General features: G+C 38.1%; 2 protein-coding genes and 1 long non-coding RNA gene across 5 annotated transcripts; 2 read left to right on the top strand and 1 right to left on the bottom strand.

The window, feature by feature from the left end:
• The first annotated feature begins 94 nt into the window (after positions 1-94).
• On the top strand, positions 95-2,172 carry LOC124217413 (uncharacterized). Its single transcript, XR_006882820.2, has 2 exons — positions 95-599; positions 965-2,172. It is a non-coding gene; the product is annotated as an uncharacterized lncRNA (long non-coding RNA).
• On the bottom strand, positions 1,651-13,210 carry LOC124217407 (aubergine). 3 transcript variants are annotated; one of them, XM_046622929.2, is made up of 11 exons: positions 13,010-13,210; positions 12,276-12,504; positions 6,418-6,496; positions 6,121-6,219; positions 5,819-6,027; positions 5,477-5,662; positions 5,038-5,208; positions 4,639-4,918; positions 4,134-4,489; positions 3,616-4,024; positions 1,651-3,463 (listed from the first exon to the last, which is right to left on the bottom strand). In XM_046622929.2, exons 2-11 carry the CDS (start codon positions 12,492-12,494, stop codon positions 2,823-2,825), a joined length of 2,649 nt encoding a protein of 882 aa, XP_046478885.1. In that variant the 5' UTR covers positions 12,495-12,504; positions 13,010-13,210; the 3' UTR covers positions 1,651-2,822. The 3 variants fall into 3 exon arrangements, with proteins under 3 accessions (XP_046478885.1, XP_046478883.1, XP_046478884.1); XM_046622927.2 differs by having other exon boundaries at positions 12,270-12,504; XM_046622928.2 differs by lacking the exon at positions 13,010-13,210 and adding an exon at positions 12,585-12,641 and having other exon boundaries at positions 12,270-12,504.
• Positions 13,211-13,749: 539 nt separating this feature from the next.
• Positions 13,750-16,493, top strand: Hmg-2 (High mobility group protein 2). The gene is made up of 7 exons (XM_046622933.2): positions 13,750-14,407; positions 14,531-14,711; positions 14,878-14,992; positions 15,114-15,278; positions 15,343-15,424; positions 15,506-15,721; positions 15,822-16,493. The coding sequence occupies exons 1-7, from the start codon at positions 14,323-14,325 to the stop codon at positions 15,956-15,958; spliced, it is 981 nt and encodes a 326-aa protein (XP_046478889.1). The 5' UTR covers positions 13,750-14,322; the 3' UTR covers positions 15,959-16,493.
• The last annotated feature ends 96 nt before the right edge of the window (positions 16,494-16,589 follow it).

Here is a 16,589-nt window from a genome sequence, read left to right on the forward strand (position 1 = left end):
ACTGAAGGGATGAGAAGTGAAACATGGGCCGCATATTATCACAAAATTTCAACAGATGAAAATCCGCAACACTCGTACTGTCCTCCAGGTTCCGAATCGTGGTGCAAGTGGCGTCAAAGTGAGGCTGCAGGTACTTTAGACACCTACGAGCATCCACCTGCTCTCGACGATGATGCACAAGAAATATTAAAACCAATTTATGAAGAATTGACCGCCGAAAATTTATTGGAAAGGTGTATTGGCAGCAATACGCAGAACAACAACGAAAGTTTCAACGCTTGTGTGTGGCACCTTGCGCCGAAACATATGTTTGCCGGCAAAAAAATCGTGGATATTGCCACCTATCTTTCCGCGTGTATATTCAACGAGGGCTTTGCATCGCTATTAAAAATAATGGAGACCATAGGCATAACAATCGGGCCACAATCGGAGCAACTCGCGCGAAACCGAGACGAGCGGCGAGTATCGAGCGCCAACCGTAGGAGCACCGACAACTCCAAAGAAGCTCGAACAGCTCGAAAAAATGAAAGGAGTGACGAAATCGTGGAATACAAACGTTCCGAAGGGATCCTCTATGGTGCCGGAATTGCGGATTAACTGTAAGTATTCAAAATTTGCTCAATTTTTGAAAATATCTGTACCTCAAACTTTAAACTCATTTATCTCGAAACGACTTTTTTCGGCACGGCGGGGGTGAAAATAAAAAAACTATTCAACCGAATGACTTGAAATTTGGATATGTTATTCACAACATGTATGGCTATCGTCGGAACTAGAATCATAATTTTATTTAAATAATTTCCTATTGTTTACACTAAAAAACTAGTGAAAAAAAACCCGATTTTACGAACTTTTTTTTTCAACGCCCGCCATTTTGTCAATTTTCAATTTTTTCGATTTGTTCTAGTTCCGACCATAACTGCACTCTTTCTGATTAAGAATGTCTTTGAATTTTTTGTTTCAGATGAGTAGAAGTCTCGAAATCACCTCCGCAGTCCGGATCCGATTTTTCGAGAGGGTCATCTTTAGCGGCATTTTTATAATAATAAATATTGTTTTTAAAAGGAAAAAAAATTTTTTTTGTATGATTAATAAACGTAGTAATAAGCTCGAAAAGTTAGAACATCGTTTTTTTTATTTTTAATAGCAAAAAAAAAATCGTGAAAATAGGTGTCATTTTCGTGCGCTAGACCACCGGGTCCCCTTAACAATCACGACCACGATTTCGACCTGAACCACTGGCTCCTTCTTACTTCCCAGACATATTTGATACTTAATTCCACTCTGCTTTCATTGGTAAAACTAGAAGGAAATATGAAGCTACATCAATTGTGCAACAGAGTAATTTGAAATCGAGCTTCACTCAACCAGCTTTATAGACTTGCATTAGTGTTATCTAGTAATTACCGACTGCTTACATAAAACTATAACCAGCCTACTTCTGACAAGCAATCAGTAAATGGCCCTGAGTATGTACTGTGGCCTGATGTAACAATTTTGTACGTTTAGAAATTTGCGACTCAATGTGTGCTGCAATTGCAACAAGTACAATTTCACTTTTGCTAACAGTAGTAGTGATGGAATGTAATCTCACAATTAGATATACTGTTACAGTGGGAGCTGGATATCAATGTTTGCATTGATGAAACATTTGCTTGGTTGAATAGTTTATTCGTTCAATTTTTTTCATCTTTTAAAAATTATGTATAAAAATATAAATCAATAATAACTTGCATCATAAAATATTATTTTGTGGAAACTTTTCTTTCGTTTCCAATGTGAGAAATGAGAAAAAAAAAAAACTTATTTTATTAGCATTTCACAGATTCGATTATAGTCAGACATTTGTATATAATACACACACATATATATATATATATATATATATACTTATAATATAATGTTTCTGAACTAATCATCTGGACTTATGAGATCATTTAAATAACGTTCTTGGTATGATTCCGCTTCTGCGTTTTGTTTTTGGTATTGTCGGTTCGGGATTTCTCTAAAACGTAAGCTTATCACTACGTAAAACTTACAGTTGAACAAAATTATGTCAACAGAGAATCTAAATTAATCAAATGTTTATAATGAATAACTTGATACTAGCGTTCTGGCGTTTAAATTATAGTTGTACTTTGACGATTTGAAAATAGTTATAGAGGAGAAAAACTGATTTTTTTCAAATTCAGTTTAAACGAAACTATTTTTTCGCGCAATGCTTACTTATCACCAAGTCAAAATATTGAAAGGTTAAATGTGTACTACACAATCAAGACAACAGAAAATTAAGCAAGTGGGTGAAAAGAAACTAAGACTTGATCAATTGGTCCCCTGTTCACCTCTGCATAACATACGAAAGTCTGATTTATTGACGCACCTTTTCAATATCTAACTATCGATTATCAAGTTCCGTGCAGAATCTTTTAGCTTACGTACTCGTAAATTATCATTTGCGTACAAAGCTCACGAGTAAAAAAAAAAAAAAAATAAAACCAAAATATGTTATACTTCGTGATAAACTATAAAGTAACTTTATCCCTTATTTGTTTAGGATGGATTCCTATTTCAGATTAACCCAAGAAGCAATGCACGATACTTTTCCACATTTGAGTACATTCTTCTGGATGGAATGATTTCCGAATGCTTGAAAAGAAATAATCTCAAGAATAACCCAATGAGTGTAATCATACATGCAGATGCGATGAACTGACGGTAGGAAAAACAGAATCAAAAAGTTCTACAAAATTCATCGCATCAGTAATAAATGAAACGTTACTCAAGTATATAAAATAAGTAATGAAAAAGCTAAGGTCGACACATTATAAAAAGTATAGAAGATTTTCCAGCTGTGCAGCTGGCGGTCTGTGAATTGACTGAGCAACCAGAAATGCCAGCTTGTGGGCGTATTGACAGGGTGCTGGCACCCTGACAGTACCACTCCAGTTGTAGTACATGTGAGTCATTTTGTAAGTTAGACGTTGGAGTTTGTCAGCATCGAGTCCTAAATTGTCCGAAATGACGCTGAAGGAAGTCGGTGAAACAGACCCCTGTCTCACAGATTGAGGAACTATGAAGAAGTCATATTTCTCGGGGTTGGTGATTACGTCGTCCACGACTGTTCCCGGCGGTGGGTTTCTTTTCTGCGCGAAAAGACGAGTCTTAATCCGTTTGGTAACTATGATGAACGCCAACTTAAATTCTTGTTCTCCATAGACTTGCGCCAGACGGTCTTTCAGCTGCACAACCTCGTGCTCGTAGACGTAGGGCACTTGGCCTTCGCCGACTCCATCACGATAAATAACAATTCTCTGTGGCAGTGCGTTGTTCCTCGACCGGTACGCATGTAGAGCCTTGCAAATGTTGGTTGATAATGTGTCGGACAACTCCTCGCCGTTTGAATGATGGCTGACAGCACTGAACCATTGGCTGAAAGCTCGATCCAGGGAGGTGACAAGGGCACCTGTAACAAAGATTCGTTTAAGCTGGAATTGTCGCAGGTTACATTTTACATATTGCTACAATTCTCAGTCGTTTAAAAGCTTAATGTGATTTCAGGACAATCATTGGATAATGTGTGAAAAGTAGGATTTGACATTTTTTGTTCTAGCTCACCGTAGTCACGGCCTTTGGAAGCAGTGTCGTGACAGACATCAAAGCCAGCTATCATCAGTCCGCTCAACGGAATCTCAACTGTCCATGGAGCTCCCCCTATCTTGCAGTTCATCTGGATGGCCACCTTGGTGGCAACGGATGCAAGCCCTTTGTTCGTTAAGTTTTTAGCCAAAAAGACTTGCGTAGGAACAGGCCTGTCTGAACAACATTTTTTCTTAATTGCGGAGTAACGCTCGGGGCGGTTGTTAGGTACAACGCAGAAGATCAAGTTGACAGAGACCCGGCTGAGTATCGCCTCGATAGCCTCGACGTAAGTTTGAGCTCTGTCGTCTGGTACCTCGTGAACTCGTGGCTGAGGCAGTTTGAATCCAAGTTTCGTTGAAACTTGGATAAGCGTCGAAACGAAGTTCTGGAATTCGATATGAGAAGAATGAGAGGAATTGCTTGTCTGTTGATTTTGGAAGTTTTTAATCAACTTCGTTTTTGAACCAAATCATTATTAATTTCACCAAATTTACCTCGACGTCTCTTTTAGCACGGTTGGTAACTATGAGAGCCCAATTGTCCATTCTACCGCACGACAGCATAGTGACATTGCGGAGTTCTCTTGTCCAGTCGGCCTCTGACCCAGCTTCAATTTTCTTCTCCCGACCAAAGATGATTTTCTCCGAAGGCATAATTCTGCCAGGTATATCGATGAGTCTTTCGCTTAGCTTAAGGTTCCATTCGTTCAAATCGGTCATGACATTGGCTTGCGATCGAAGTCGTTGATTGAACGCTAGTAATTTCTGGACTCTAGTTTCCGGCCCAACACGCATATGATCAGACAAAGCTTTCATGAGCTGCCATTGACTTCGCATTTCGTCAGTGATACCTGCGGAAGGTAAATAAGGGCGTACAATATACTGGATGAAAGCTTTGGTGAGCTTCATAGCCGAACAGATACTTGCAAAAGTCAAATAAGAATTATCAAAGGTATATCGTACGTTACAGGTCAAGCAAAAGTGAGAATTTCAAACATACCAGTTGCCCTGCACAGTTCAGGAACAAGATAAATCAACTCTGCTTGGCCAGCTCTTCGTTCGCGAGGCTTCGATCTGGATACCAGCAGCGGCTGAGTAGGGTGACGTATGGCTATCTGATATTTATTACGATAATAGTCGGTATAGGATATTGTTTCACCGCTCCGCAGTGGGAATGTAGACTGTGGCGAGGTTTCAAAGTCGACATCGTCAATCCGGTATGTATTGTTGTTATAACCGGTGAGTACAACTTGTCCAACGACCTGACTGCAGAAAGCTCGCTACGAAGAGTAACAAATTTTAAAAATCAATATATGTTGGATTAGTATAACTTTTGATAGTGCTGGTATTTATGTTCATAAAGGCGGTTCGTTGTTATATAAATGTGAGAGGTATTCACCTTGAAATCGCCGCGATGCTGTCTGTGACATTCGGCGAGAATATCATATATCGTCTGCTGACGCATTACTTTGTGGCTGATTTCTGAGCACATCAGTATGTCGCGCTCGTGTTGACGAATAGACGTTATGTATCCTGGCCAGAGTTCGAGTTGGAAATCACGAATTTCGATCTGTAATCAAAGATGAAACGTCACGGCTTTTAATCTAATTAAATTAATGCAGAACTTATTTGTACCAAAGGTGTAAATTCAGAATTAAGAAAACAAAATTTCGGTCAATTTGTTAAATAAATTCTCGAAGCAATTTACGTGCAAATATTTGAAGTAAAAAATTCATACATCATTTCGAGTTAAAACTAATTCAGCGATACATATTGCAAAATCTGTATACACGTTCAGTTGGTTCTCAAGTATGTTTACATAAGTTAATACTACTCACTTTGGCTGCTGCATCATAATAATCTCGGCCCACCAATTGCAGGTTCAAGTGATCCAAACACTTGCGCATAATTATGTTGAAAAATTGAATGTAGTGCTGATCTCCTTTAACTAAATCTCCAACCTCTTTAATTTCTATACGTATTTGTGCATCATCTGACTGGCGTGCAGAGAACAGTTCCATTTTCTGAAATTCGGCCAAGAATAATTCTTCACTGTACATTGATATAAATTTCGAAGTAGACATTGGCTATTTGACGTACATTAACATTTTCGGAAAAAAAGAAAATGCAGGTATATATCAAAATTTCTGTAATTGTTTATTTAAATTTTTTTTTTTTACCTCTGGCAAACGGTTGCTTGTATACAACACCGTGCCGTCAAAGATATATGGGCCCAGAGTCTCCCTATGGGGTCTAAGCAATCCCTTACGAACCACTGTACGATCTTCTTCAGGTGCAAAATCAACTCTATACTGATAGAGGCACCAGTCGGTAGTTGTCAGGAGTTTGAAATAGTTAGCTTGTAAAGTTATTCCTTGGCCTGATTTACCTGCGTGCAAAAAACAAGATGGTAAAATAAAGCTTTTCAACTATGGTGTTCAACCATAATTATGATGAGCTGCTTGCAATCGATTTACGGTACCCTGTTTTGTGATGAGATTTAGAGGACGTGTGATCAAGTATTCTGGGAGAATTTGACGCCGGCCTCGCATTGAACCACGACCTACGCTGGCACCATCTCCTATTGGCAATAAAATAGAAAACATGAGCCAGCTCTTTAAAAAATCTGAAGTCCATTGTGTACAGATAATTATATATATATAATAAAATAAAAAAAAAAAAAAAAAAAAAAAAAAAAATCTGCAAGGGAAACATCATAAGGGACCCCTACAGTAAAGAAAACATCAAAATTTGATTATAAAAATTGAATATATCATACCAACAGTGATGTCCTGCATTTTTCTTCCAATGTCGCCAACGTCTTGATCACCCGTCCGCTGGGGGCCACGCCCAACGTTCTGTAAGGATATATTCACTTAGCCTTTTACTTATTCAAAATTTATTTTATGCAAGGCATTCAGATTTACGTGGTAAAGAGTTTAATCCTTTCATTACGAACGCCGTATTCAGTCACCATCCACGTGATGATCTGTGTGTACCAGCTGGTATTTAGCCGGCATCAGCATGAATGTGCGTAGTAGGTTTTACAAATGGAAACAAGTTTCTTCTGTGTGTGATATTTAGGAGTGAAATATTTTCTAGGTACAAAAGTAAAATATACCAAGAAATCTTCCTTAAAGCATTACAAGAAATTGGAGAAAACAGTAATGAATTGTTCAAAGTTCGTAACACTTATTGGAAAATTTTATTTGGAACTTTATTGAGTTTGTTTTATAAAATATTTTTACACCCGTATCGGAATGATACAGAGAAGACATTTTTCCTTCGGTTTATAAATCAGTAGGGAGAAACTGGAATAGAAGTTGCGTTGTTTGCGGTGCAAATGATAAAAGATGAGAATCTAAGTACGAGTATAAAAACTATAATGTGGGTTCGTGTATCGACCCTTGTCTAAAATTTATCGTACTGAATTAAATTACGAAGAATCTGTTGAATTATCCTGAATTGCATTTTTATTTATATTTGCAAATCTCCAAATAAATTATTATGTAACATTTAAATAAAAAAATCCGAACATCAGCATATCGACATGCAATGTGGACACTTCGTGGCACAGTGCACCGCTCAGTGGTGTCACTTTAGCGGAGTGGACTGCGGTAACGAAAGGCTTAATCACTCGACTATCAAGGCATCATCGCAGTGTCAGGCGCGCATATACAGTAACTACCAAAAGTTGCAAAATGTCATAGCAAAATTCAATGTTTGGGCATGTGTTTCAAGTATTTTTGAGGTGAAGGAACCTGATTGTGACCATAAGAAGTTGTTTTTTCCGCGCAATTACATAGTTTTGAGCCGTCAAAGTTAACGAATTTTCACAAATGGCATCATAAAACTGTCATTTTCTTTTTTTGGGATGCATGTTTCTTTTGAAAAATACTGAATAATATTATTTCCAAGACCTAATATGCAATTTCAAGAATTACTGAGTCAATGTGATCTATCATACAGTATAATTATAGCTTACATGAGAAAAATTACTACGTTATGCTTGAAATTGCATATTTGAATTCAATAATATTATCATTCGATGTTTTTCAAGAGAAAAATTCATGCGTAAGAAAGATGATGATAGTATGTTCTATGACACCATTTGAGAAAATGATCAAACATTCATCAACTTCGAGGGTTCACAACTGTATGAATGTGTGGGAAAAATAACTGCATGATCATAATCAGATTCTCTTAAAAGTCCTTAAGGGCGTTGCCTAGCTAAAAAGCGCGGGCTACTCCGCTTCCCGCGTTAACCGTGGCGAGAGAGAGGGTAAAGAAACAAGTGAGACGGAGCAGCCGAGCTGTCGCCGGAGTGGGGCGGGTGACGCGGCTATCCTCTTCCACCCCTCACGGGCATTCGGTTTCAAATACTTTTAAACAGCCCAGTGTATCGCGCTCGGCACGACGCAGCGCCTGATGAATAATAGAAAAAAAAAGTAGACTCCTTTCAGATTCCACTTGAAAAATTTACTAGTAATACAGAATTTAATAAGGAACCCGAAACTATTTTTTTTATAATTCGAAAACTTGTCATTAATGAGGTAAAAATCGTCAAATATTTGAATTGTTTATAAAAATTGGGATTTTCAATAATGTTCAACATTGCATTTTTTTTATGAAAGCTTATTCGTTCACCTTCCGAATGCACTGTAAATGATGTCTTTACGTCGAATAGAACCGGATATATCCGAGCTCCTTTTGGATCAAAATTGAATGATTGTCTTGTAACTTTCGAAAACAAACATAATTCGGACGAACACCAAAATGCGTGTCGATTCTTTTTACCTTTATTTCATGTGAAAAAAAGTATGAATAGATTGAAAAAATACGAGGTCATTTTTTGATTGACGTGACGTAGAATTCCTTATACGTATGTTGATATAGATATACATTCTTCATATTTCAACGAAAATTATATTCACCGGCGTCCGTATTTCTACGCAATGCGATCACGTGACTGGTAATAGTCTAATAGCCGGTATTCATAGTCAGGTTCGATTTGCAGGACTGTCTTGAGGCAGCTCAAAGCATAGCTTGATCGGCTGAGAGCTGTTCCTAATACAGTCTCGAAAATAATACGTAACTATTTACGAATACCGGCCAGACGTCGTCACAGGTCATTTTAAATTGAAAATGCAACGAATAGCTGTGAGCAAATTCATGATATAGCAACGAAAATATCATCAATCTCCCAGGTCTCACCACGTGGAGGTCGCTATCAAACAGAGACCCGCCTAACCCGTCCCTACCTCCCAACCATGATCGGGTTTGCACCAAACAAATACAAAATGATGAAAAATAGTATAAAATGGTAAAAGTAAAATTGAACTCGTTTAAACTTAATAAACATAATCACGAAATCTGTATGAGAAGGATCTCATAGAAATTAAATTGAAACAGTATAAGTGAAACATGACAGTAATCTTGATAAAGAAAATTGATATAACAAAGCATCGAGCATTGTATACATTATATGGCTAAATAAATTCTATAGAAAGCGCAAACTATGGAAAGTAGTACGGAAAGTAGAAAGTATTCCTGGAATGAATAATCAGATATATAATTATAACGATATGACTAGCAAATTTTTAGCACAGTAATACATATAACTAACTAAACATAAATCACAGAAATATTGCACGTAAGCTATATACAAAGCTATTATATTTATTTACATATGTACATATATTTAGATTACAGTGTTTTGTCGTCTGTCGGTCGTGAATTTACTGTTTCTTACGCGCGGCCTTATCTGGGCTTCGATGATTTGAGGGGGTTCGCGGATTGAGCGTTGTCGGGCGCGTCTAGAATCTACGATTTCGGGTTACAAACAAAAGTAAAAGAAATCTGCTCATTTATTCTCCATTTTTTCGGTCCAGAATTTATCGTCACGTTTTATTTTACCAAAAATCAATCCCTTTGACGTCCAAACTATAAAATAGCACCACTTCCTATTCGTAATGTGTAGAAGACCTTGGACCTGATACATGTAATTATGAGAAAGCTCTAACTTGGCTTTTCCACCGATTATTTTCGTCTCAAATATTAATTCTGTATCCCAAAAATCTATCGAGGGAGCGCAGCGAGCGAGCAAAATTTTGAAATGTTCAAGCGAAATCCCACAAAAAGTACTGATATCCCCAAAAAGCACCTCTGTTGCAAAAACCTTTCGCCAAGTATATTAATTTGACAGCCACCCACAAAACAGCCACCTACAAAACTGTCATCAAATCAGATACTGCTGCCAAGTATAATTTATTTAGAAGCTAATGATGATTTTGATATACTATAACGACAAAAAAAAAAATTGAAATCAAAATTGATATTGAAAAAAAAAAATAATTTTTATTGAAAAAAAAAAAAATGGAGATAGTGGTAAAGGCGGGCTTTTTTAAAACAAGCACAAGAAAATACAAGTCGAGCTATATCAATGTTGTAATGGCAATATAAGCATGGGCCCGCCAGGACCACGTACTCCAATTGTTTTTTTTTTTTTTTATCAAAATTTACGTTTTTTTTTTTTAGGATTTCAATTTTGATTTCAATTTTTTTTTTATTTTGTGCACATTAGTTATAGTATATCAAAATCATCATTAGTTTCTAAATAAATTATACTTGGCAGCAGTATCTGATTTGATGACAGTTTTGTAGGTGGCTGATTTGTAAGTAATGTGTGCATGTATAATTACCCCAGAATTACGTCAAGTTTATTTCTAAAAACAAAACGCGCGTATTTTAGTGGCCTAATACGTACGCGCCGTATTTACTTTGTATGGAAAATTCTGCCAGGTACATTGTAATTTTACCTTGGATACTTAGGTAGTCACAATAAGTGATAAGAATATTCCTTATGATCGACAAAGTGTAAACACTCATGCTAATTGCCGAATATCGATTTCGATCATTTAACCTGAACACGTAACAAATTGATGACATATTTTAGCGACTAATGCAAACCAGGCTAGTACCACACGTCACAATGCATTCTAGTTTATATTTTCGTATGTATAAAAAAACTAGAGAATGAATGTATACTGCTATTATGAACAGCACTATCGGCTCTTGAAAGTACCTTCTTAAATTAAAGCCCTGCGATTGTTCGTACTCAAGTGATTGAATCTCGAAGTCAGAGAGGGTGCACCATCAATCATATAAATAATTCGATTTACCTCATTTTTTCCTGAAATTTAGCCAAAATCTTTATGCCGGGTCGTTTCTTCTTCTCCAAAGACACATTCCCTCTCTTCTTAGCCATCGCGGGAATAAATACCGATTCGAAATAATAAAAAACACTGTAGAAAAACACAAGCAAAAATAAAAGCGCGGAACACTATCCACGTGCCGAGCGACGAGGATTCGAAGGAGGGGAATTGTAGTGGGGGGTGTTGAGTCTACTCTCCTCGCCTGTAATTCGCATGGTCGCCCGCCAACGCAGTCGTGGCGCTAGCAGCCGCCCGCCTTTTGCGCGAAAAATTTGCTGTTTTATGCTTCGTGATTTTCCTTCTCATTTCCTCATTTTTGAAGATACTTAGGTTCTTAGGGAGTCATTTTGAAGATAAAGAATAGATCTGTGTCGCCTTTTTCGCCGAATTGCAAAAAAAAATTCACTGTCCGCTGTGTTTCACTTCAAACATAACGTACTTTCAAGTACGTTTTACGCAAATCTGAAAGCGAAATCGAAAATTCGGCAAAAAAGGCGACACAGATCTATCCTTTACCTTCAAAATGACCCCCTAAGAACCTAATTATCTTCAAAAATGAGGAAATGAGAAGGAAAATCGTGAGTCTCTGTTTGCGCGCGCTCTTCGAGGCATAGGCAACGCCCTTAAAACGCATGCTTTCAAAAGTAAATAGTCATATGAAACACCAAAAACATTGAATTACTTTATGATGCCATTCTGCAATTTTTGACACTTACGGCACGCTTGATGCTCCTGTGACGCCTTGGCAGTTGCGTGGTTATCACTAGAACTACCAAAATTAAGATGACGCTATTTGTATCAAAACCAGTCAACATAGCTGGTCTTCAAAAAATATCCAATATAAAAAATTATTTAATCATATTAATACAAACAAATTCTGTTAATACATATTGATAAAGATCAGTCATTTGAACTGGTATGGTAGAGTGAGTGTTAAGGAATACAGTATAAAGCAGTAGGCGTAAGAACTGGTTCTACGAATCTTGTAAAATTCTCTTTCAGGTTAAAACACATAAAGGGAATATCTCCAATAGTTGGTTAGTAAAAAAACCTAATATCCACCTATCTTAGGGGTCAAGTATTAGAAACTGACAAGGGTAGAGCATATGGTCAAATTTTTACAACTGGGCCCTGAAGCAATAAACTCAGATGAATGAATATAAGTATCTCATCAATTGGAGGATGTTGGAAAGGTTCAGGTACTAGGTAATATATTTCCCTAAGCTTCTGCGGTGATATTTTGCAAGAACTAAGAGACTGGGCAGTGGCAAGAGCAGTGAAGCAATAAACGAAATTAAGAAGGATGACACACAGACATCGTGTAATTATTTACTTTCTCGGAAATTTCGTAGATTCTTGCTCCTTCAAGAAATAAATAAGGGTAACTCAGTTGAAAAACATGATATCCTATATTTACCGGTACCATATGTCCAGGGGCTAAGCCTGGTGGTGGAAATCTTGGTTGCTGGGCTGGTGGCACTTGGGCCGGCGGCGCCTGTGCTGGTGGTGGACCCGGTCGACGAGCCCATGCACCTTGCGGCGCCGGTAGTGGAGCCCTATGCTCTCCACATCCTGCATCCTCTAATTGACGTGCCCGACCTCTGGCACGGCCTCTTGCTCTTCCTTTCCCTTGTTCCGCCATTGATCTTACTCTGTAAAATGATACTAGAATTAGACAGAGCGACCATGAAAGTGAGAAAATTTGTCTATCTAAGCATTCAAATTTATGTACCTAGTTTTCAATCACATGTAGAATTAGAAACCAATGAGTTCACTATATGGTCGTATCTGCGATATTTGAGGACAGCGCGTTGGTAAAATTAGGGGGAAAAAAAATCGAGTTCTGAGCTCGAGCGGCATAAGTTTGAAATAGTAACGGTATTGGCCGGCGTAACGCGTAGCAAGCACATTCTTCGTCGAGCATGTTATTCCCTCGTGACTACGAGAAACAGCTTTCCTCTGGTATTTCTAGTAAAATGGCGAGAACATAACTCAACCCTGACAAGATACAAGTAATATAACAAGCACCAAAGGCATCGATGCCCAATATCGTTGGCGTGCAAGCGTTTCCAAATTTGGGCAGGCTATGTAATAATATCCGCGCATGCTGTCGCGTCCATTGCGTGCAAAATTTGCAATTATTGTCAACATATTTACCTATTTTATGCTATTGGTAGATGGCCCAGTAGGGAGGGAAATGTAACACGTAGGTAAACTATTTAATATAATTTTACAAACGTGTATTATTGAACAGAAGATGGCTATGTTGAAACTTGTACAATCTGCTTTATTCGCGTCGGCGTCAAACAAGCTTGTGCAAGCAAATTTTAACTGCACCACAAAGAGTATGTTGTGATAGAGGGGCGGGATTTACTCCGTTCGGCAATTTGATCAATTGTGCTAAATTTTTCGCCTACAGGAGGTGCATCGGACTACAGTCATAATCTATGACTATGGTAGCACAAAAATAAGCTTTTCACGAACGAACACAGAAGCAGCGCCATGTTTTCATGATTCAAAAATTGAATTATGTAAAATGATAATCGAGATACCAAGATAAGTTTCCACAATATAATCACTTTAGTTGTGTTATTAACCCTGTAACTCGTCATAAGTGATATAAAGTAAAGATTGAATTAAGTTGCTTTATGCCAATTACAGGGTAGAAAAATTCAGAATTGATGAGCCGCGTACACTTAAAATCTTTGGGATCGATGAATTATCGGAGACTCACTTTGATCTATCTCTAGACGATGTGTGATCTCGTGAATTTTTTCGTGATATTTCTCTAGATCTTCTAGAAGATCTGGAACGATCTTTTCCTTTGTCGTGCATCACTATGTGTGCACAGGATTTCATTTCGTGAATGTTATTTAAAACAAATCTAAATTTAATCACGTCGACTGAAGGCGTTACTGAAGGAGTGAAGATCATAACAAATAAAATCGAACAAACGACATTCAAACGAGGCATTCATTTACCAGCCGTGGATTAGGGGGCGCTCTTTTTTCCATTCAATTCAACCGTTTTTACGTCATGCGTTTGGTCGACAGTCCTTCTTGCCAAGGTTCGTGGCTGAGACGTAAAAAAAATTGAAATCATAACCTCAAAGAAGCGTCATTTCGAGTTCTTTTTGACGAGCATTAAATAATAACAGCATTGCGCGTTATTTATGGAAATAATAGAGCCGAGATTGCAAGGCTTGCGAAGTGTCAGTTTTCGAAGTCTGGTTTTTGTCGAGCTGTTTTTAGGGATTGTATGCAAAGAGGAAGAGCAGGCGGATTTTTGTAAACAAATATCTCTGAGAGTGAGTGATTGAAAAATTCTCAATTACTCAACGATCTTGTTGGCAGTTTCTTTTCTTTGAATTCAAAAAACGCATTGTTCGTCACCTGGATCTCGACATGTTTCGATCCATCTTCAATCCGATATGCGTCTATGATTATTAATTAGCTTGAGAATATCGAAGAATGAGTGAAACTGCTGTTACCAACGAAATGGTCGAACTAAATGGAGGGTCAGCGCAACCTGCCCTCAATGGAGAAGCTGAGAACAGTGAGTACCATCTGTAATAACACAGCGCTTTGAAAAATACCAGCCACCTGTGAATATTGAATTTCCTTACTACCAACATCTGACTTCACATTGTTCATGATTTTTTATCCTCCTTCTTCACAGACAAATCACCTGGAACTGTAGAAGACAAAGTTCCTGACTCTGGTGTAGATAGCGACCAAAAAAAAGGCCAAACTGCCGTCGTCGCCAGTAGCGGTACAGCTTCCGTTAGTAGGGGTAAAAAACGGAAAAAGGCTCCTCGTGATGCAACGGCACCCAAACAGCCACTGACTGGATATTTTCGGTGAGAATCTTTGACTTGCGCTGCCTACTCAGTTGTCTTTAGAAAGTCGGACACATTTCTTCTGGTTGCTACGCAATAACCACTCAAACAATCTGCTGGCAAAGTTCAGTCGAAAGATGCTTTTACTTATTTTTGAATGGTGCCAAATTCTTTCTGTATCCTTCAGATTCTTGAACGATCGGCGAGAAAAGGTGAGGACTGAGAATCCCTCCATACCGTTTCCCGAGATTACTAAGATGCTAGCTGCGGAGTGGAGTTCACTACCGGTAGATCAGAAACAGGTGAGTTTTGAGAACCAAAAGTTGAACCTTGTTGACAACATTATTTTACAGCTAATTTCTGCAGCTTCCAGACTCTGAGGAAGATCATTTTTTTTGAACATTCATTCTGTGGTTGTTATAGCAATATCTAGATGCTGCTGAGCAGGACAAGGAACGTTACAACCGGGAGATCACTGACTACAAGCAAACTGAAGCATATCGTTTGTTTAGTGAAAAACAGAACAACGAGAAGCTCAGTGAGAATAAAAAAGAGAGAAACGGAACGGAACCAACCTTGGAACAAAATGTACGTATCATGCAGCACTGTCGTTAATTCAGTCTTTTTGAAATGACTTAATATTCTTTTTTAGGAAGTACAGCAAGAGAAGGATCACGATTTCTCTGGATTTGATATTCCAATTTTTACAGAAGAATTTTTGGATCATAACAAAGGTAATATCTCGAACATTTCAGCATATATTTATTGCATTATCCTAATGCAAGACAATCCTCATATCAATTATTTTCCCTCAGCTTGCGAAGCTGAGTTGCGCCAGCTACGAAAAGCCACCTCCGATTATGAGGCTCAAAACGCAGTCCTTCAGCGCCATGTAGACAGTTTGCACGCTGCTGTCAATAGATTAGAGTCCGAAACAAGCCAGCAGCGTGCGACTAATCAATTGCTTCAGCGTCATCTCGACTCACTACGATCCCAATTAGCAGGGAGCTTTGCTACTATACCTTTACAAGGTAGTTTGATCCTAAAAAAAGATTATACAAACCATTGTGGCACCGCTTTCAGAACCTAATACTCCTGTACTGTAACCTTTTCTATTTTCCCCATTGTTAGGCACTCACGACGGCGCTACCTTGCAGAATATCGACGGATATGTCGAGAGACTAGAATCTCTACTTAGCAGTAACGTAGATCCTGGACTGCGAAATACCGTTCGTGCCGCGGTATCACGCCTGGAGTTGATTGGATGACGGTCACCCCCTGTAACGACAACAGCAACGATCCCAATTACTACAAACTCTATAACGACCTTGAAACATCATCGCTCGCGTCATTCCCATCGAAAATGAGTTTATTGATGGAACTGAACCAAGTTGAACTCTATCAGTTTGGTAAAAATGATAAAAATCTTCCTATTCCTTGTTGAGTTGGAAGAAACGGAACTTCTGAGTAAAAGAATCGAGTCATGTAACCACTGTGGTAACGAGACACAGAGATACTGGGTGAAAATAAATCTAAATCATGAGAAGGACGTTCGACCACTTTATAAAAGAAGTGTGAGTAAACGCCCTATGTTGTATATAGCACTGCGAAAGTTCGCAATGATCATGTATTTGAATCGATAGCTTTAGATTAGCTCTTAAACGTACGTGTAAAGTGTAATTTAATTACTTGAGTTATGTAGAAGTGAGGGAGAAGAAAAAGTTATCTCTGAAACATTCAATTATTACTAGTATTTATATTTTGTTTTTTTGTCTTCAATTTAATTAAACTTTCAGCTACGCAGCTCATTTTGGTTCAATTACTTGTTTCCCTTGAGGATTAAGTGTCGTATTATTTTTAACTGCAGTAATTACACGAAGCTGATTATCAAAATGGCTA

Source organism: Neodiprion pinetum, chromosome 4, assembly GCF_021155775.2.
Source record: "Neodiprion pinetum isolate iyNeoPine1 chromosome 4, iyNeoPine1.2, whole genome shotgun sequence".
NCBI lineage: Eukaryota > Metazoa > Arthropoda > Insecta > Hymenoptera > Diprionidae > Neodiprion > Neodiprion pinetum.

Bases quoted from the DNA above. Each gene is read 5' to 3' on its own strand.
- LOC124217407 (XM_046622927.2), bottom strand. From the start codon at position 12,494: ATGGCGGAACAAGGGAAAGGAAGAGCAAGAGGCCGTGCCAGAGGTCGG. The intron at 6,220-6,417 runs GTATGATATATT...TATTGCCAATAG, and splicing joins AATGCAGGACATCACTGTTG to GAGATGGTGCCAGCGTAGGT. The intron at 4,919-5,037 runs GTGAATACCTCT...TACTCTTCGTAG, and splicing joins AGCATCGCGGCGATTTCAAG to CGAGCTTTCTGCAGTCAGGT.
- Hmg-2 (XM_046622933.2), top strand. From the start codon at position 14,323: ATGAGTGAAACTGCTGTTACCAACGAAATGGTCGAACTAAATGGAGGG. The intron at 14,993-15,113 runs GTGAGTTTTGAG...TGGTTGTTATAG, and splicing joins TACCGGTAGATCAGAAACAG to CAATATCTAGATGCTGCTGA. The intron at 15,722-15,821 runs GTAGTTTGATCC...CCCCATTGTTAG, and splicing joins TGCTACTATACCTTTACAAG to GCACTCACGACGGCGCTACC.